The sequence below is a fragment of the Pteropus alecto genome, unplaced genomic scaffold, assembly GCF_000325575.1.
Source record: "Pteropus alecto unplaced genomic scaffold, ASM32557v1 scaffold88, whole genome shotgun sequence".
Classification (NCBI taxonomy): domain Eukaryota; kingdom Metazoa; phylum Chordata; class Mammalia; order Chiroptera; family Pteropodidae; genus Pteropus; species Pteropus alecto.
In genome coordinates, this window is record NW_006494611.1 from 2,908,875 (window position 1) to 2,925,876 (window position 17,002).

At 49.3% G+C, this 17,002-nt stretch overlaps 1 protein-coding gene and 1 non-coding gene across 8 annotated transcripts in view; both read left to right on the forward strand.

The window, feature by feature from the left end:
* The window catches only part of EIF4G1 (eukaryotic translation initiation factor 4 gamma 1), an 18,794-nt gene extending 1,792 nt beyond the window's left edge, over window positions 1-17,002 (forward strand). For 3 of the 7 annotated variants that reach the window (XM_006925784.3, XM_006925786.3, XM_015599907.2), the window contains 29 exons: window positions 649-825; window positions 1,031-1,130; window positions 2,192-2,304; window positions 3,122-3,214; window positions 3,421-3,487; window positions 3,788-4,618; window positions 4,879-4,970; window positions 5,068-5,254; window positions 5,861-5,994; window positions 6,118-6,276; window positions 6,446-6,634; window positions 6,838-7,035; window positions 7,248-7,394; window positions 7,594-7,830; window positions 8,008-8,112; window positions 8,224-8,383; window positions 8,587-8,687; window positions 9,238-9,340; window positions 9,590-9,692; window positions 9,921-10,153; window positions 10,296-10,414; window positions 10,529-10,701; window positions 11,013-11,138; window positions 11,297-11,378; window positions 12,844-12,942; window positions 13,052-13,186; window positions 13,300-13,381; window positions 13,521-13,688; window positions 16,379-17,002. In XM_006925784.3, the coding sequence (XP_006925846.1) occupies window positions 649-825; window positions 1,031-1,130; window positions 2,192-2,304; window positions 3,122-3,214; window positions 3,421-3,487; window positions 3,788-4,618; window positions 4,879-4,970; window positions 5,068-5,254; window positions 5,861-5,994; window positions 6,118-6,276; window positions 6,446-6,634; window positions 6,838-7,035; window positions 7,248-7,394; window positions 7,594-7,830; window positions 8,008-8,112; window positions 8,224-8,383; window positions 8,587-8,687; window positions 9,238-9,340; window positions 9,590-9,692; window positions 9,921-10,153; window positions 10,296-10,414; window positions 10,529-10,701; window positions 11,013-11,138; window positions 11,297-11,378; window positions 12,844-12,942; window positions 13,052-13,186; window positions 13,300-13,381; window positions 13,521-13,688; window positions 16,379-16,563 (4,698 nt within the window). In that variant the 3' untranslated portion in view covers window positions 16,564-17,002. Of the gene's footprint in view, window positions 1-648; window positions 826-1,030; window positions 1,131-1,509; window positions 1,530-2,191; window positions 2,305-3,121; window positions 3,215-3,420; window positions 3,488-3,787; window positions 4,619-4,878; window positions 4,971-5,067; window positions 5,255-5,860; window positions 5,995-6,117; window positions 6,277-6,445; window positions 6,635-6,837; window positions 7,036-7,247; window positions 7,395-7,593; window positions 7,831-8,007; window positions 8,113-8,223; window positions 8,384-8,586; window positions 8,688-9,237; window positions 9,341-9,589; window positions 9,693-9,920; window positions 10,154-10,295; window positions 10,415-10,528; window positions 10,702-11,012; window positions 11,139-11,296; window positions 11,379-12,843; window positions 12,943-13,051; window positions 13,187-13,299; window positions 13,382-13,520; window positions 13,689-16,378 lie in introns of those variants that run through there. The other 4 variants (XM_006925785.3, XM_015599906.2, XM_015599905.2 and 1 more) reach the window with 4 other exon arrangements.
* On the forward strand, window positions 8,433-8,508 carry LOC112474248. Its single transcript, XR_003044310.1, has one exon. It is a non-coding gene; the product is annotated as a small nucleolar RNA SNORD66 (small nucleolar RNA).

Here is a 17,002-nt window from a genome sequence, read left to right on the forward strand (position 1 = left end):
TCACCTTGGGGATAATTCTCTTCTTTCCTGTCCCTATGTGCTCTCAGGGAGGATTCAGGTCTCTACAGGTAATAATACCCCTTTGCATATCCTGGACCTTCTCCTGGTCTCACCCTTACTCTCCATCCTAGTCAGGGGCTAGACGACATAGGGACTGGGAGGCTTTAGGATGGGGACTTGTTTGCTGTCCAGATTCTCAGTTTCAGGCCGACCGATGCATGTTAGGGGCTAAATCTTGCTGAGTGCATACCTGGGAACTGGGTGGCTGTTGCATGTTAGCTCCTCAGTACTTTAGATTGGAGCAGTGCATGCTGGGGACTGTGTTGCCCGAAAGGGCTTTACTTAGGCATGATGCATATGGATGTTAGGGAGCCTCTGTGGAGGGGTAGCCTGGTGGAGATGATAAGAGTATGCATGGCAGTGAAGGAGTAAATAAACAGAGTGCAAAGTGTATACCTGAGTGTGGAGGACATGTGTTGAGTACAAGAGGCCACGTAACTCATTTGATCAAGTGGGTCTTGGAAGGACTGGTCCCCATGCTCCAAAGTCCCCAGTACTTCTCTCCAGACTAGAGACATTGCGGAGTGGCCATTTTGCTGTCCAGTTCCGCCCCTTCCCAGTATCAACTGCCTTCCTCCCTCCTGACAGCACTTCTACCCTAGCCGGGCCCAGCCCCCGAGCAGTGCAGCCTCCCGAGTGCAGAGTGCAGCCCCTGCCCGCCCTGGCCCAGCTGCCCATGTCTACCCTGCTGGATCCCAAGTAATGATGATCCCTTCCCAGATCTCCTACTCAGCCTCCCAGGGGACCTACTACATCCCTGGACAGGTGAGGCTGGAGGCTTGGGTAATGGAAGCCACAGTACTTTGTACCCCAATCCTGACCCTCCAGTCCCTGTAGAGGTGGGACTTCCTTCTGGTCACTGCCCAGAGTTGGCTTGTCTTGTCTTGCCCTACATTCTCTCTGTAGTCTGATATGGTACTCAACTCCCTCAACTCCTTCTCTCTCCTCCTACCCCTTCCCCCTCCACCAGGGGCGGTCCACATATGTTGTCCCGACACAGCAGTATCCTGTGCAGCCAGGAGCCCCAAGCTTCTATCCAGGTGCAAGCCCTACAGAGTTTGGGACCTATGGTAAGCAGGGGAGAAAGTCTGGAGAGAGAGAGTCCCAAGGAGTATCTAACTCAGTTTCTAAGACCTTTTCCAGACTTGTCTCTTGGTCTAAAAATGATAGAGGTGATAGGTAGTAGGGATTAGTGCTTAATATGCATGGGTTGGGTGGTGAGCTGGGGATTTTATCCTATTGCTGAGAATTGGAGTTTTTCCCACCTTAAGGAATACTGGATCAGGCGCCAGTTTGAGAGCTTGTTAGTAAATATTCCCCATGACACTTGTTCCATGGTTGGGGGAGCCCATGTAACATGGATTTGGGAAGTTTTTGTAGCTGTTTTTCATTTATATTCTAGGAAAGGATTAGTCTGTAATTTATAGCAGTGGTTTCCAAAATTTTTTGACCATCAGGAAAAATTTTGAGTATGTATCCCTAAAATATGTATGTTTTTGTTTGTTTATATGTATATATATCTTAAACACTTAATGTTGTTTGTGGGAAACAAGTAAAGATTATGGATGAGACTAAAGAATGCATCCCATTTTGGAGACCATTGCTTTAAGGAATTAATTTTTTCTCATCCTGGGCCCCAGTTCATAATATTATTTTTTGTTTCCTTGCCCCTGAGCAAAGGGCTGGAGACTGGAACGGGATTCAGGTTGAGTGGATCAGGGTTGGCAAATCTGTTTTTCTCATTCTCAGCCAAAGACCTGATTCTGTTTCAGGTTAAGTGGTTGCTCAGAGTATGTGTGTGTGTGGTGCCAGGGGGTGGGTTACAGACATAGCACCTTACGGAGTAGAAGAGGAATAGACAAGAGTCTTGGTGTGCGGTGGGGAAGGAGTGCTTACCTACAAGGGGTGTGTGTGTGTCAGTGTCAGGAATTCTTGTAAACGCAGTACAGACTGGTTCCCCAGCTTCAATAGACACCTAATTCCCTTGGGGAGGAGGGTGGGGCAGGTAAGGGGCTGGCTGTGGGTGATGAGAGGTTCTGGGTCTGGGAGGTGCTCAAGCAGGCATTTGTATATGGTTGGGCCCTGACGCTGCCACCATTCTTTCTTTCCCTGTGTTCCCCCTCCCCCCAAGCTGGCGCCTATTACCCAGCTCAGGGTGTGCAGCAGTTTCCCGCTGGTGTGGCCCCCGCCCCAGTTTTGATGAACCAGCCACCCCAGATTGCTCCCAAGAGGGAGCGGAAAACGGTGAGTAGCAGCAGCAAGGGGCTCTAGGACATCTGGGAAAGGGAGAATTAAGGTCAGGCGCGTTGTGGGTCAGGGAGCAGGAAGTTGAGGAAGGAGATCATCAGCTGAAGTGGGCAGAGAATGGGGACCTGTAAAGTGTTCAGGTTCTTTGTAATGTTCTAAGATTACAGTATAGAAGCAGCTCACTTGAAGACTGAAGTGGCTAATGGGGAAATTCCTGAGATAACTGGGTTCTGGGTCTAAAAGATCTGAGTTTGGTTTGGGGTTTCTGGTGGCTTGCTTTAGAAATGGTTTGTTTCTGTGGCCCCACCCCCCCACCTCCAAGTCCTGGAAGCTCTTGAGGCCTCCGCCTCTGCTCAATCCTCAAGCCCTGGGCGTGGTGCCCAGAATAGGGTGCCAGGGCTGGGGAAGCCGCTGAGTCACCCTGGCTCCACCCACTGGATCTGGGCCCTGCCCCCAGAGATCAGGCCGACTAGCCACAAGTGAGCTGGATGGGTGCTAGATGTAGGGGTCCTGGGCCCCAGGGTGTGCAGCTACTGACTTGGGGGACTGCTGGTGGGGCAGGGATGAGGGAGGGAGGGGCATTGTGATGTACGGGGCTGCTCTGTGAGGTCAGGGGTCTCTTAGGGGTGGGGGCCAAGGCAGGGAGTACAAGAGCAGCCAGATGGGTTGATAGTAGAACTCATGGGGTTTCTGGCACCCACCCACCTACTTCCCAGTGGAGGGTGGGGGGTTGGCCTGCAATCTTAGGAGTGGGACAGGGTGGAGAGGTGGGCTCCTCCTGCTTTCCACTCATCCCGTAGCTTTCTTTCCCCAGATCCGAATTCGCGATCCAAACCAAGGAGGGAAGGATATCACAGAGGAAATCATGTCTGGGGCCCGAACCGCCTCTACACCCACCCCTCCCCAGGTACTGTCAGCTCTTTAAGTGATTCTCTGGCTGGGATGGCTGTTCTGCCCTGGACTCCCAAGTCCCTTGGTCTTTTCCTTCAACTAAGGGATTTATTTCCCTGCTTTCCTGGATTTCTAGGCAGAGCTAAAGTAGGAATGGCTCTAGTAAAGAGGGTTGTGGGACACTTCAGGGCAAACTTGGTGGTAACTCTTTGTGTCCTGCAGACGGGAGGCAGTCTGGAGCCTCAAGCTAATGGGGAGACACCCCAGGTTGCTGTCGTTGTCCGGCCAGGTATGTAAGCATGTGGGGCAAAGTTTTTGCAGGGAAAAGGAGTATGACAATTTAAAATGCCAAAGGGATGTGGTGATTTGAACTGGGTGCGGGAGAAAAATGACTGGTTTCAAGTAGTGGAATTTTGAGGGATTGGATTTTGGGGCAAAAAGGGAAAAGGCTTAGGTGGGAGAAGATTGGCAGGGGCGGGGGTGTTAGGCTGAGAATGCTTTGACTGTGAGGAGGAGGAGGAGGAAGAGGAGGAACAGCAGCAGTGAAGGACTTGCCTTTAATTATTCATTCTTCCTTCTTGTGGTGCAGATGACCGGTCACAGGGAGCAATCACTGGGGGCCGGCCAGGGCTGCCTGGCACAGAGCATAGTCCTTCAGAATCCCAGCCTTCATCACCTTCTCCGACCCCATCACCACCTCCAATCTTGGAACCAGGGTCTGAACCTAATCTCGCAGTCCTCTCTATTCCTGGGGACACTATAACAACGGGGATGATACAGATGTCTGTAGAAGAATCAACTTCCATGCCCCGTGAAACTGGGGAGCCATATTGCCTCTCTCCAGAACCCACACCCCTTGCTGAACCCATACTGGAAGTAGAAGTGACACTTAGCAAACCAATTCCAGAATCCGAGTTCTCTTCCAGTCCTCTCCAGGTTTCCATCCCCTTGGCATCTCCCACCGTGGAAATTCTTCCTGAACCTAATGGCACAGTCCCATCCGAGGATCTGGAACCAGAGCTGGAGTCAAACCCAGAGTTTGCCCCTCTTCCTCCCCCAGCTTGTTCCTCCGAATCCCCCACGCCTATTGCTCCAACTGCCCAACCTGAAGAACTGCTTAACGGAGCCCCCTCGCCACCAGCTGTGGACTTAAGCCCAGTCAGTGAGCCAAAGGAGCAGGTCAAGGAGATTACAGTACCAGTGGCTCCCCTCACCGTCCTCACTGCCACTCCAGTTATAGTTCTTCCAGCTACTTCCCCTGCTTTGGAGGAGGAAATGGAGGAAGAGGAAGAAGAGGAAGAAGAAGGAGAAGCAGGAGAAACTGAGGGTGAGAAAGGAGGAGAGGAACTGCTCTCCCCAGAGAGCACCCCTGTTCCAGCCCACCTGTCCCAGAATTTGGAGGCAGCAGCAGCCACCCCAGGTAAGGTGTGGCTGGATGGTAGAGGTGGGGCAGGCTGGAGGGTGTGGTTCTTTCTGCTCCTTGATGATCTTCATCCATTTGTGCCATTATGTCTGGGTCAGAAGCCCTGTGATGGAAACTAAGTTAGATTAGGTAATTTTAAGTCTAGAGAGGGCACGATGGAAAGAGGAAATGTTACACAGTGGCTGCTTTTTCTTTTTCCTAGGGGTCAGGGGTACTTCTTAAGTTATTTCTAGTCTTTTTTTTTTTTTTCTCCTAAGTAGTGGCAGTATCTGTGCCAAAGAGGAGACGGAAAATAAAGGATCTGAATAAAAAAGAAGCCGTAGGAGACCTTCTAGATGCCTTCAAGGAGGTAAGGGAGAAGTAGATAGTAGTGGAGGGGAGTGGGCAGAGTTTGGGTATTGAACAGTGGTCATACTGCAACCAGAGTGAATGTCCTATGGTCACAGGTGAACCCAGGAGTACCAGAGGTGGAAAATCAACCTCCTGTCGGCAATAATCCTGGTCTAGAGCCTGAGGGCAGCAGTGTGCTCCCACGGTCTGAGGAAGCAGATGAGACCTGGGACGCAAAGGAAGACAAAATTCATAATGCTGAGAACATCCAGCCGGGGGAACAGAAGTATGAATATAAATCAGGTATTCTGAGGGAAAGGTTAAGAGGGCTGAGAGTACTTTTGTCAGGGCCCCAGGAGGCAACAGTGTGATTGGTGTTTATCCTATTTTCCTTGCAGATCAGTGGAAGCCTCTAAACCTTGAGGAGAAAAAGCATTGTGACCGTGAGTTCCTGCTTGGCCTTCAGTTCATCTTTGCCAATGTGCAGAAGCTGGAGGGACTGCCCCATACAGTGACGTGGCGTTGGATAAGGCTAGTAAAAACTAACTGATGCCACGGGCTCTGGGCAGAGTTTGGGTATTGAACAGTGGTCATACTGCAACCAGAGTGAATGTCCTATGGTCACAGGTGAACCCAGGAGTACCAGAGGTGGAAAATCAACCTCCTGTCGGCAATAATCCTGGTCTAGAGCCTGAGGGCAGCAGTGTGCTCCCACGGTCTGAGGAAGCAGATGAGACCTGGGACGCAAAGGAAGACAAAATTCATAATGCTGAGAACATCCAGCCGGGGGAACAGAAGTATGAATATAAATCAGGTATTCTGAGGGAAAGGTTAAGAGGGCTGAGAGTACTTTTGTCAGGGCCCCAGGAGGCAACAGTGTGATTGGTGTTTATCCTATTTTCCTTGCAGATCAGTGGAAGCCTCTAAACCTTGAGGAGAAAAAGCGTTACGACCGTGAGTTCCTGCTTGGCTTTCAGTTCATCTTTGCCAGTATGCAGAAGCCGGAGGGATTGCCCCATATCAGTGATGTGGTGTTGGATAAGGTTGGTGGGCTTGAGGGAGAGGCTGAGTTTGTGCTCGCTAATAGACTGGGGAAGAGACTGAGGTCATAAAAGAGCAGTCAGTAGCCCGAGCCTGTTTCTGATCCTTCTCTGTCCTTTTCACAGGCCAATAAAACACCACTGCGGCCACTGGATCCCACTAGACTTCAAGGCATAAATTGTGGCCCAGACTTCACTCCATCCTTTGCCAATCTTGGCCGACCAGCCCTCAGCAACCGTGGGCCCCCAAGGGGTGGGCCAGGTGGGGAGCTGCCCCGAGGGCCGGTGAGTGGGACTGGCTAGAGGGGCAGATGGGCAAGGGGAGTTGGGGGTGTGTGGCCCTCTGTATCTTGCTGGGGGATGGGGAGAAGTCTGCCCTGGAGATGTGTGGTAGCAGTGTCTCAGGTTGTGCTGACTATTTCTGCATCTTCTCTCATCCTCTTCCCTTGCTTAGCAGGCAGGTTTGGGACCCCGGCGCTCTCAGCAGGGCCCCCGAAAGGAGCCACGCAAGATTATTGCCACAGTGTTAATGACTGAAGATATAAAGCTAAACAAAGCAGAGAAGGCCTGGAAACCCAGCAGCAAGCGGACGGCGGCTGATAAGGACCGAGGGGAAGAGGATGCCGATGGCAGCAAAACCCAGGTACCAGCAGTCCTGCTTTTGGTCTCCATTCCTTCTCTTCAAGGTTTGTTGAGCCAGCTTTGCCTTTTTTCTTCTTTCCATCCTCATCACTAGCATCTATCTTAATGAAGTCTGCACCAGCTTCTCCCATTTTTCTCAGTGGCCTCTGTTATTCTGAGAACCTCACTGGATCCTGCATCTTCTCTGTCCCCTCTCCCCACCAGGACCTGTTCCGCAGGGTGCGCTCCATTCTCAATAAGTTGACACCCCAGATGTTCCAGCAGCTGATGAAGCAGGTGACGCAGCTGGCCATCGACACCGAGGAACGCCTGAAAGGTGTCATTGACCTCATCTTCGAGAAGGCCATTTCAGAGCCCAACTTCTCTGTGGCCTACGCCAACATGTGCCGCTGCCTCATGGCGGTTAGTTTCCACTGTTTGCTAAATCTTGTGGTCTGGCTCCCAAGATTCCTTGAGTCCGGTTTTTTTTGGTTCTCCTCCAGCCTTTATTGTTGATGGCAGCCAGGAGGAGGCAGAACCAGGGCTAGAGGTCTTCCTGGGTTAGGTAGTTAAAGACTGGGAGGGCCTTCCCTGCCCTGGACTAGTCTGAATGTGAAATTCTTTTTGATGTACAGCTGAAAGTGCCCACTACAGAAAAGCCAACAGTGACTGTGAACTTTCGAAAACTGTTGTTGAATAGATGTCAGAAGGAGTTTGAAAAAGACAAAGATGATGATGAAGTTTTTGAGAAGAAGCAAAAAGAGATGGATGAAGCTGCTACGGTAAAAGAAAACCCATCAGCTCCTCTGCCCACCCATATCCTACTTAGCTATAGAATTGGGGGTGGGGATAGTGGTTTGGGGTTTCTCCACCTCAGGATACAAGTGCTTGTTGCTGAGTTTAGAAATCCAGATAGTGGAGGAGAGTGTTTTAGCTGTATGGCTGGGTATCTTGATGCAATCCCTGTCCCTTGATTGGCAGGCAGAGGAACGGGGACGCCTGAAGGAAGAGCTGGAAGAGGCTCGAGACATAGCCCGGCGGCGCTCTTTAGGGAATATCAAGTTTATTGGGGAATTGTTCAAGCTGAAGATGTTAACAGAGGCAATAATGCATGACTGTGTGGTTAAACTACTTAAGAACCATGACGAAGAGTCCCTTGAATGTCTTTGCCGTTTGCTCACCACCATTGGCAAAGACCTGGACTTCGAAAAAGCCAAGGTAGGGGGTCCTGTGGTGTGGAAGGGGACAGGCTGAAGCACGTGGGATCTGCTGTCTGATAGGCTCCCTGTTGGGCTGTTGTTCCGGGCCACTGAAGCCACAATAATAGAGCTGAAGTCATGCAGCCAAAGGTGAGGAGTTAGAAGCTCCTGGCCTGATCCCTTTGCTTCTTCCTAGCCCCGAATGGATCAGTATTTCAACCAGATGGAAAAAATCATTAAGGAAAAGAAGACTTCATCCCGCATTCGCTTTATGCTGCAAGATGTGCTGGATCTACGACGGGTGTGTGTTCTTTGCCACTGCTGATCTGCTTCTTACCCCACAGCCCCCAATTCCCGACACTGCTTTGTCTGGCTCTCTCTGATGTAATTACCTTGTGACTGGTCTCCACAGAGCAATTGGGTGCCACGCCGCGGGGACCAAGGTCCCAAGACCATTGACCAGATCCACAAGGAGGCGGAGATGGAGGAGCATCGGGAGCACATAAAAGTGCAGCAGCTAATGGCCAAGGGCAGCGACAAACGTCGGGGTGGCCCTCCAGGCCCACCCATCAGTGAGTTTGAGGCTAGGATTGAGGAGCGGGCAGTGTGAAGGGTTGTGCTTTCCACTGATGACTTCTTGTTAGTGCCACGTGTCTGGGCCACTGAGACCCCATGATGGAACTGAGGATCTGAGGAAGCAAGGCTGGGGGAGCTGCTCAAAGGGACAGGGCTACTAGTCCTTACTCATTCTAATATGCTCTCCTTTTCATCCCAGGCCGTGGCCTTCCACTTGTGGATGATGGTGGCTGGAACACAGTCCCCATCAGTAAGGGCAGCCGCCCTATTGACACCTCACGACTTACCAAGATCACGAAGGTAGGGGTGTGTATATTAGTGATGTAGATAGGCATCAGTCTTAGTTCCCTCAGTCTCAGATTGGGAAGGTGACAGCTGAACTTTAGACTAACTGGTTAGATTACCAAAGATAGGACTGTCAACCCTGAGGCTGTATTCATGTTGGTCTGGGCCACTCAGTGGTCAGCAGACTGACGTGCACACCAGATTTGGCCCATTCCCTGCTTCCATACATCCCACAGACTAAGAATAGTTTTTACATTTTTTAATGGTGGAAAAAAAGTGAATACTATTATGTGACATGTCATGTAAAATTTATATTTCAACGTCCATAGTTTTATTGGAACTCAGTCACATTCATTCCGTTTATCATCTGACTGCTCTTGTGTGAAAGCGGCAAAGTCGTATAGTTGAAAAGAAACTGTGTAGCTGCAAAGCTTAAACTATTTACTATTTGGCCCTTTACAGGAAAAGTTTGCCTGGCCCCCGGTCTAAGCTGTTTGTGGCTGTGTGTGGCTGGGGTCTTTGGCCAGATCAGATCCATGACTCTCTACTCCCTTTTCTTCCTCAGCCTGGCTCCATTGATTCTAACAACCAGCTCTTCGCACCTGGAGGGCGATTGAGCTGGGGCAAGGGCAGCAGTGGAGGCTCAGGAGCCAAGCCCTCTGATGCAGGTATGGAGGCTACTGTAAAGAGCTAGGTGGGAATTAGCTCTTCTGAGGGTAGAGCCTTGTCTTTGCAGCAGGCTTGTTTCCTTGTCTCTGTGGGAGGCTTTCATAAAGTGGTTAGGTGATACAAGATCTATGCACTTGGTAGGACCAGAGACTGAACTTCTTTAATGTTGAGATCAGAACCAAGTATCCTAAACTGGTGATAGGACGTAAGAAAATAGGGATTTTATTCTTTATTTTCTGCCTCCTCAGCATCAGAAGCTGCTCGTCCAGCTACTAGTACCTTGAATCGCTTCTCAGCCCTTCAACAAGCAGCACCTACAGAAAGCACAGAAAACAGGCGTGTGGCCCAGAGGTGAGGTTTTGTAGGTGTCTTTGTGCTTCACATGGATACTCTGATTGGGTTTGAGTTGCTGCCCCAGGAATCCTCACACACACTTGTGATGTTCAGAGGCCTTGGCTGAGGTTGGGGTAATACTCCTGACACCAAGAGTAAGGCCCGACCATTGCTCGCCATGTCGGGCAGTTAAAGGAGAGCGTGTCTGGACAGTACAGGTGAGAAGACCATGTGTTTGTCTTCCAGGAGTAGCTTGAGCCGTGAACGAGGTGAGAAAGCTGGGGACCGGGGAGACCGTCTAGAGCGGAGTGAACGGGGAGGCGACCGTGGGGACCGGCTTGATCGCTCTCGGACACCTGCAACCAAACGGAGCTTCAGCAAGGAAGTGGAGGAGCGGAGTAGAGAGCGGCCCTCCCAGCCTGAGGGCCTGCGCAAGGCAGCCAGCTTGTCGGAGGATCGGGACCGCGGGAGGGATGCTGGTAAGGGGCTGGGAGAAAAGGGGAAAGGAATGATGTGGGCTGGTTGAGGACTAGCCAGTCCCTAGGCAGTCTTCAGAACTCTAGACCCTCTTTACTGAGAAGATAGAAACTGGAGTCTTTGACCTGTTTTTTGCCCTCTCAGTGAAGCGAGAAGCCACCCTGCCCCCCGTGAGTCCCCCAAAGTCTGTGCTCTCTGAGGAGGAACTGGAGAAGAAATCCAAGGCCATCATTGAGGAATATCTGCATCTCAATGACATGAAGGTTAGCAGTAGGAGGGGTCTGAGTGATGACTGAGTGTGCGGAGACCATGCTGACAGATACGGAGTGTGGGGTCTGGGCCAGACACTTTGCCTCTATATCCTTTGCCCCTTGCAGGAGGCAGTGCAGTGTGTGCAGGAGCTGGCCTCACCTTCCCTGCTCTTCATCTTTGTGCGGCATGGCATCGAGTCCACACTGGAGCGCAGCGCCATTGCTCGCGAACATATGGGACAGCTGCTGCACCAGCTGCTCTGTGCTGGTCACCTCTCCACTGCTCAGTACTACCAAGGGTATGACCTACTTCTGTGGGTCTCCACTTCTTACCCACCCACAAATTTTCCTCCTCTGTAGGACCTGTGGAACCTTGGATAAGAGTGTAGGCTCCTCAATTGTCCTTGTCATCATTACTTTTGGCAGGGATGGGTGTGAGCCATCTAAGGACAAGAAGTTGGACTTAACTTGAGATATTATGCTCCATGTTTAGAAAATGTTCCTGAGGGGCTCATAGTTGGTCCTTTAGCCATGTTGTGTTGCCCCAGAAGAAGGGTGGGGGCCTGGCTCCTTTTTCCTAGACTTCTCTGACTTCGAATCCCCTTTGCAGGCTGTATGAAATCCTAGAATTGGCTGAAGACATGGAAATTGATATCCCCCACGTGTGGCTCTACCTAGCGGAACTAGTAACACCAATTCTGCAGGACAGTGGGGTGCCCATGGGGGAGCTGTTCAGGTGAGCTCCCTTTGGTGGAATTCAGGGGAGGTAAAGATAGGAAGAAAGAGGGAAGGGGAGGGAGGGGCAGTAGCTTAAGACATCTGGGTTTAGGGAGGAATGGAGTGTAGTGTATTGAGAGGGCTTTAGAGGCTGTCAACACTGGAGTTTTCTTATAGGGAGATTACAAAACCTCTGAGGCCCCTGGGCAAAGCTACTTGCCTGTTGCTGGAGATCCTGGGACTCCTGTGCAAAAACATGGTGAGTTGAGAGCCTTTTGGGGGTGATGCGTTCAGGACTTTTCTTTCTACCGTATAATTTTGGCTACTTGTGGTAACATTGAAGCTTCACGGCCCTTTGGTGGGATGGGGTTAATGGGGATGATACTACTATGTTGGTACCTGAGAGTGGCTGGCACTCCCCTAGACCCGTTCCTCTTGTGAGTTCTGGCCAAAGCCAGGGACTGGGAATTTAGACCGTTGATTGATTCATTTATTCAGCAAGTGTTGTCTTTTTAAAAAACATAACATATTGCATACTAGGCCCTAGGAGTACAGTGAATAAAACACAGGAAACAAATTGGGAGAAAAAAAGTAAGAAATGATAGTTCAATAAAAACAAAAAGGTGTGAAATAAAGTAGTTGAGGTGGAGTGTCTAAAGTACTGTGAGGTTGCAAAAGAGCCTCTGTTTGGTAGTGTTCATGACGGTAAGCTTTTCTGAAGCTGCCTTGTGAAAGTTGATTGGTGACTAGCAAGTGGAAAGGTGGAAAGATGGGAAAGGCAAGCCGGGTGTGGTGATTAGTGGTAGTGAGAAGTTGAGAAGTACAGTTTCAGAAGAGTTCAGCTATCTGGAACCTGGGGGAATGAGACTTTGAATTGAAAGGGATTGTTCTTTTGGCTTCATATCCTTTTAGATAGAAATTTGTATCCGGGTAATTTCTATTTAAAAAAGAAAAAGCATATTGAACTGCTTATGTATTTTCGTTGACTCCAAGGTGACATAGATTATAGGATATATTCTGTGAAGAAAGACGACTTACTGTCGTATTCTTTAAAGGCAATGTCACTGGTGAGACAATTCCAATTTAGTGGTGGTAAAATGGACATCCTTAAAATCCATGAACTGCAGTAATCTTGTTAAGGGTTGATGTCATCATTTCGAATATCTGTTATAAAAGAGTGACTTTAGAATCTCCTGCGTTTGTTTATGTGAGGATTTCCGATTTGTGTTGGGGGCGAGGTGTATATCTGCTTCTAAAATTTTCTGAACTTAGAAACCATATAAGCGTGTACTTGTTAGTTTCCTCCTTTAAGCATTTGTTACTTGGAATAATGAAAAACTAAGTTATTTTAGGAAAAGAAATGCAGATAAGTGTGGAAGGCTGGGATGAGAGATTTGGATTTGGTTGTTTCCTTTTGTGGTCCAGTAATTCTTTGAGAATCCTGTGGAAGCTAATTTCATCTTTTCTGGAGGCTCTTCAGTCCCCTTACCCCCAGTCTCAGCACTGTAGTGGATGAGTTCTTGTGTCCATGACTGATGTCTGTGCTCAGTTCTAGACTGAATGCATGGAGGGATTGTGCCTGTTTGGTACCTCGATAGCATCTTGAGCCCCTAGCCCCTAGCAGGCACCTAGTGGACTTTCAGTAAATTTTTGATGGATGCCAATTTTAGGGCTGTTAGATTATTGGAGAGAGAGAGTTGCTGAGTTGGTCTTGTGTTTTTTAGGGTCCCAAAAAGGTGGGAGCATTGTGGCAAGAGGCTGGACTCAGCTGGAAGGAATTTCTACCCGAAGGCCAAGATGTTGGCGTATTTGTTGCTGAAAAGGTTTGTGGTTGGAGTTAACTCCATTTGGGGCTGGCTGGTCTTCTCCCTCTTTTCTCATCTCACTCACATTGTTCACTTACTTCCTGACTCTGGGCCTTTTCGCTTGCAGAAGGTGGACTATACCCTTGGAGAGGAGTCACAAGTCCCAGGCCAGAGGTTGCTCTCCTCAGAGGAGCTGAGCAGGCAGCTGGAGAAGCTGCTTAAGGAGGGCAGCAGTAATCAGCGGGTATTTGACTGGATAGAGGTATGTTTCTCCTGGATATTGGGAAAGAGGAATAAAGGAGAGGTAGTTCTTGGTGTGGTCGTGGGGGCACAGTTCAGAATTTAGGAGCCATGTGTTTCTTTTCTCCTACACAGGCTAACCTGAGTGAGCAGCAGATAGCATCCAACACATTAGTTCGAGCCCTCATGAAAACTGTTTGCTCTTCCGCAATTATCTGTAAGAGGAGCCAGGGAGATGGTGGGGCAAGGGTGGGCCCAACAGACAAATGGGGGGAGGGAAGTTTTGTTTTTTGCCTCCTAGTTCTGAACCAAGCTGAAGGTAAATGATTCCATTTATCTCGTCTTCCTTCCTGTAGTTGAGACTCCCCTCCGAGTGGATGTTGCGGAGACTTCCCTCCGAGTGGACGTTGAGGTGCTGAAAGCGCGAGCAAAACTGCTACAGAAATACCTTTGTGACGAGCAGAAGGAGCTGCAGGCACTCTATGCCCTCCAGGCCCTTGTAGTGACCTTAGAACAGCCTCCCAGTAAGAGCCAGGCTGGAGGGACTGGGGTGGGGTGGAAGAACTGCCAGATAGGTAGCAGGGGCAGACATGCAAAGATTCTCAACCCAAGAAAGGTGGTTGGTCATTGGAGAGCAGAATGCTCTTGATGATTGATTCCTACCCTCTACAACGTTTGTTTCTTTGCCCACAAATGGAAGAAGTTAGATTTGGTCTTGAAGGTTAATTGACTGCCTATTTTGTGCTTAGCTCCCTGTTAGATGCTAAGAGTACAGAGGTGATAAATAATGTTTCTCTCTGCCTTTCACAGGGCTGAGATTTTTTTTTTTTTTGCCTCATTTAATCCTCACAAGTATTGTTTAGGGTAGATGGTATTATCTTCTATATTGGGAGACTGAGGCTTCGGTTAACATGCCTGAGATTATGTAGTTAGCAAATAGGTATGTGCTTGGGCCCTGGGATATTAATGGTGAATAAGTCAAACGCAGTTCCCATGCTATAGGTCATAAGTGCTAGAAGATGGATCCTGAATGGTGGTCTCTGGTGTGAGAGGGTGGAGCGGGGGCAGGGCAGGATGCGAGTGACGTAATACTTAGTCTGAGAGAGGATGAGTCGGAATTGACAAATGGAAACTAAATGACAAATGGGAAGGGGGAAGACTTGGAACAAAGGAACTATGTGTAAATGAAAGCCTTGCGGTAGAAAGAACTGGATGCAAGGTAAAAGAGCTGTTGAAAGAAGGCCGTTGTGGGAGAGTACAGTAACCAGTCATATGTGAGGCAAGGTGAGGCTGGAAAGGTGGACATGGGTCAGGTCACACAGGGCTGGGTAAGCCATGGGATGAGTTTTGGACTTTAGCCTAAGTGTGAGATTTTAAAAAGCGAGGAATAAAAAAATTATCTTAGTTTTTAGATCATCCTGGCCATTAGAAGGAAGAGTGCTGTGAAATGGGTGAGTGAATGTGGTAGGATAAGCAGATTAATGTTTTGGTAGTAGCACGGCCTGGCTGCTGGCAGTGAAGATGGGAGAGGTGTGGGCAGATTCGGGATGTTCACTGGCCTGGGTAGAGGGCAATGAGAGATCAGAAGTCCTGAGTCCCAGGATGGTTTTTAGTAGGTGAGGTACTGCCCACTGTGTGGTAGAGAACACTGTATCAAGTTGAGTCTGGTCATATTGAGTTTGTGGTCTGTGGGTAGAGGTGATCAGAGATGTTGGTAGACAGTGGGTATCTGAATTCATTTGTATTCATTCAGAGGTCAGGGTGGAGGCTGATCTGTGAGTTGCTAGCACAAGGCAACACATGTGCAAGTCAGGAAAATAAGGGGTTTCCTGAAGGAGCATGTAGAGGGCCTGAGATAGAATCTTGAGGAGGTAGAGGACCCACAGGTGGGTGGTGGATCAGAGGTGGACAAGATTCTATGAACTAAGGACAGTAATTTTAGGAGAGGGAAGTAGTCAGTAATGCAAGATGCTATGTGAAAGTTCCGTGAGAAAACACCTGAGAATTAAGGGCTTTTGGAATGTAAAAACATGGAGGCCACCCTGGCAGAAACATTTGATGGAGCAGGGGACAGAATCTGGATTGGAAAGGACTGAGTAATATTTTACTGAGACATAGGAAAAAAGGAAAAGAGCAAATGTAGACAGTCTGTGAATTCTCATCGAAAGACAAAAATCTTTTGTGTGGCTTAAGAGATAACAGTTGTAAAGGAGGCCTTTTGTGCTGAGATGGGAGAAACTTGGGCTTGAAAATATAGAGCAGAGTGGATAATCAATTGTACAGGATCCCCAGGTGGGTGTACATGGGATTTAGAGCACAAGTTTTGGATTAGTGGCCGGCTGCTACCATTGCTGTGGGATGGGGGTGGGAGACTGTCCACAGGGAGTGGGTGTAGATTTTAGGGTGTGTGTGCCCTGAGGAACATCTTGGCTTGCACCTTCTCATAGATGGCTCAGTCAGAATTTCACAGATGGACTAGACTCTAGATCTTATGCTTTATTCAGAAGAAATGTATTCACTACTTGGTCTCTTTGCTCTTAGAAATGTAAAGTTTGCTTTGGAAATACTGGCAGTGCAGGGAAGGGAGTAGGTTGCATTCAGGGTTATAGGACAGATATTTGGGAAGGCTGACTGGTAGGCAGGGGTGAAGGAGAAAGAGGATCAGATCAGGGAGTTGAGCCTGAAGGAATTCACTGGGACGGTGACAAGAAAAGATGTTCCTGGTAAAAGGTGTAGCACACGTAAAAGTGTCAAGGCCAGAGAGAGTGTGTATGCTCAGGAGATGTGTGGAAAGAGGAAATTGGGATCAAGAGTTTGTCAGAATCTATAATGGGGACCAGTGGATGTTGCAGGTTATATACCTTCAACTTGTGACTGATATATCTAGGACTGGTGATTCATCAAATTTAGGAGTACCAATTCTGCATATAGTTTTCCCATTAAATATGAGTGGAGAAATTTGAAACTGCCAGGGTGAAGCTGGGCGGGTTTTTAAGGTTTGGCCAGGTGACTGATAACTGCACACCAGTCTATTGGATCATGAGATTAGCATCCTGTCACAGACTTAGTCACTTTGAAATGATCAGACACACAAATGTCAGAATGGTGGGTCAAGGGCCTTGTTTTAACTGTGGAGTTTGGGAGGGATCCATTAGGGGTGGGATGGGGTGGCTGTGGGCAGCATACCTCTTAACTCTGTCTTGCCTGCTTGCAGACCTGCTTCGGCTGTTCTTTGATGTGCTATATGATGAGGACGTGGTAAAAGAAGATGCCTTCTACAGCTGGGAGAGTAGCAAGGACCCTGCTGAGCAGCAGGGCAAGGGCGTGGCCCTTAAATCTGTCACAAACTTCTTCACATGGCTTCGTGAGGAGGAGGAGGAGGAGTCTGACCACAACTGAAGGCGGGTGGGGCCGGGGACTTGGAGCCCCATGGACACTAGGATGGCCCAGCCAGCTGCCCGGACTGCAGGGGGGTCAGCAGCGGCGGCGGCGGCAGTGGGTGCCTGTAGTGCGATGTGTCTGAGCTAATAAAGTGGCTGAAGAGGCAGGATGGTTTGGGGCTGCCTGGGGCCCCCTCCAGGATGCTACCAGGTGTTCCTCTCCTCCCCCTGGGGCACAGAGATATATTATATATAAAGTCTTGAAATTTGGTGTGTCTTGGGGGGGGCACCACTGCCTGCCCCTGGGGTCTTTTTTTATTTTCCGAAAATCACTCTTGGGACTGCCGTCCTCGCTGCTGGGGGCATATGCCCCAGCCCCTGCACCACCCCTGCTGCTGCCTGGGCAGGGGGAAGGGGGGGGCACGGTGCCTGTAATTATTAAACATGAATTCAATTAA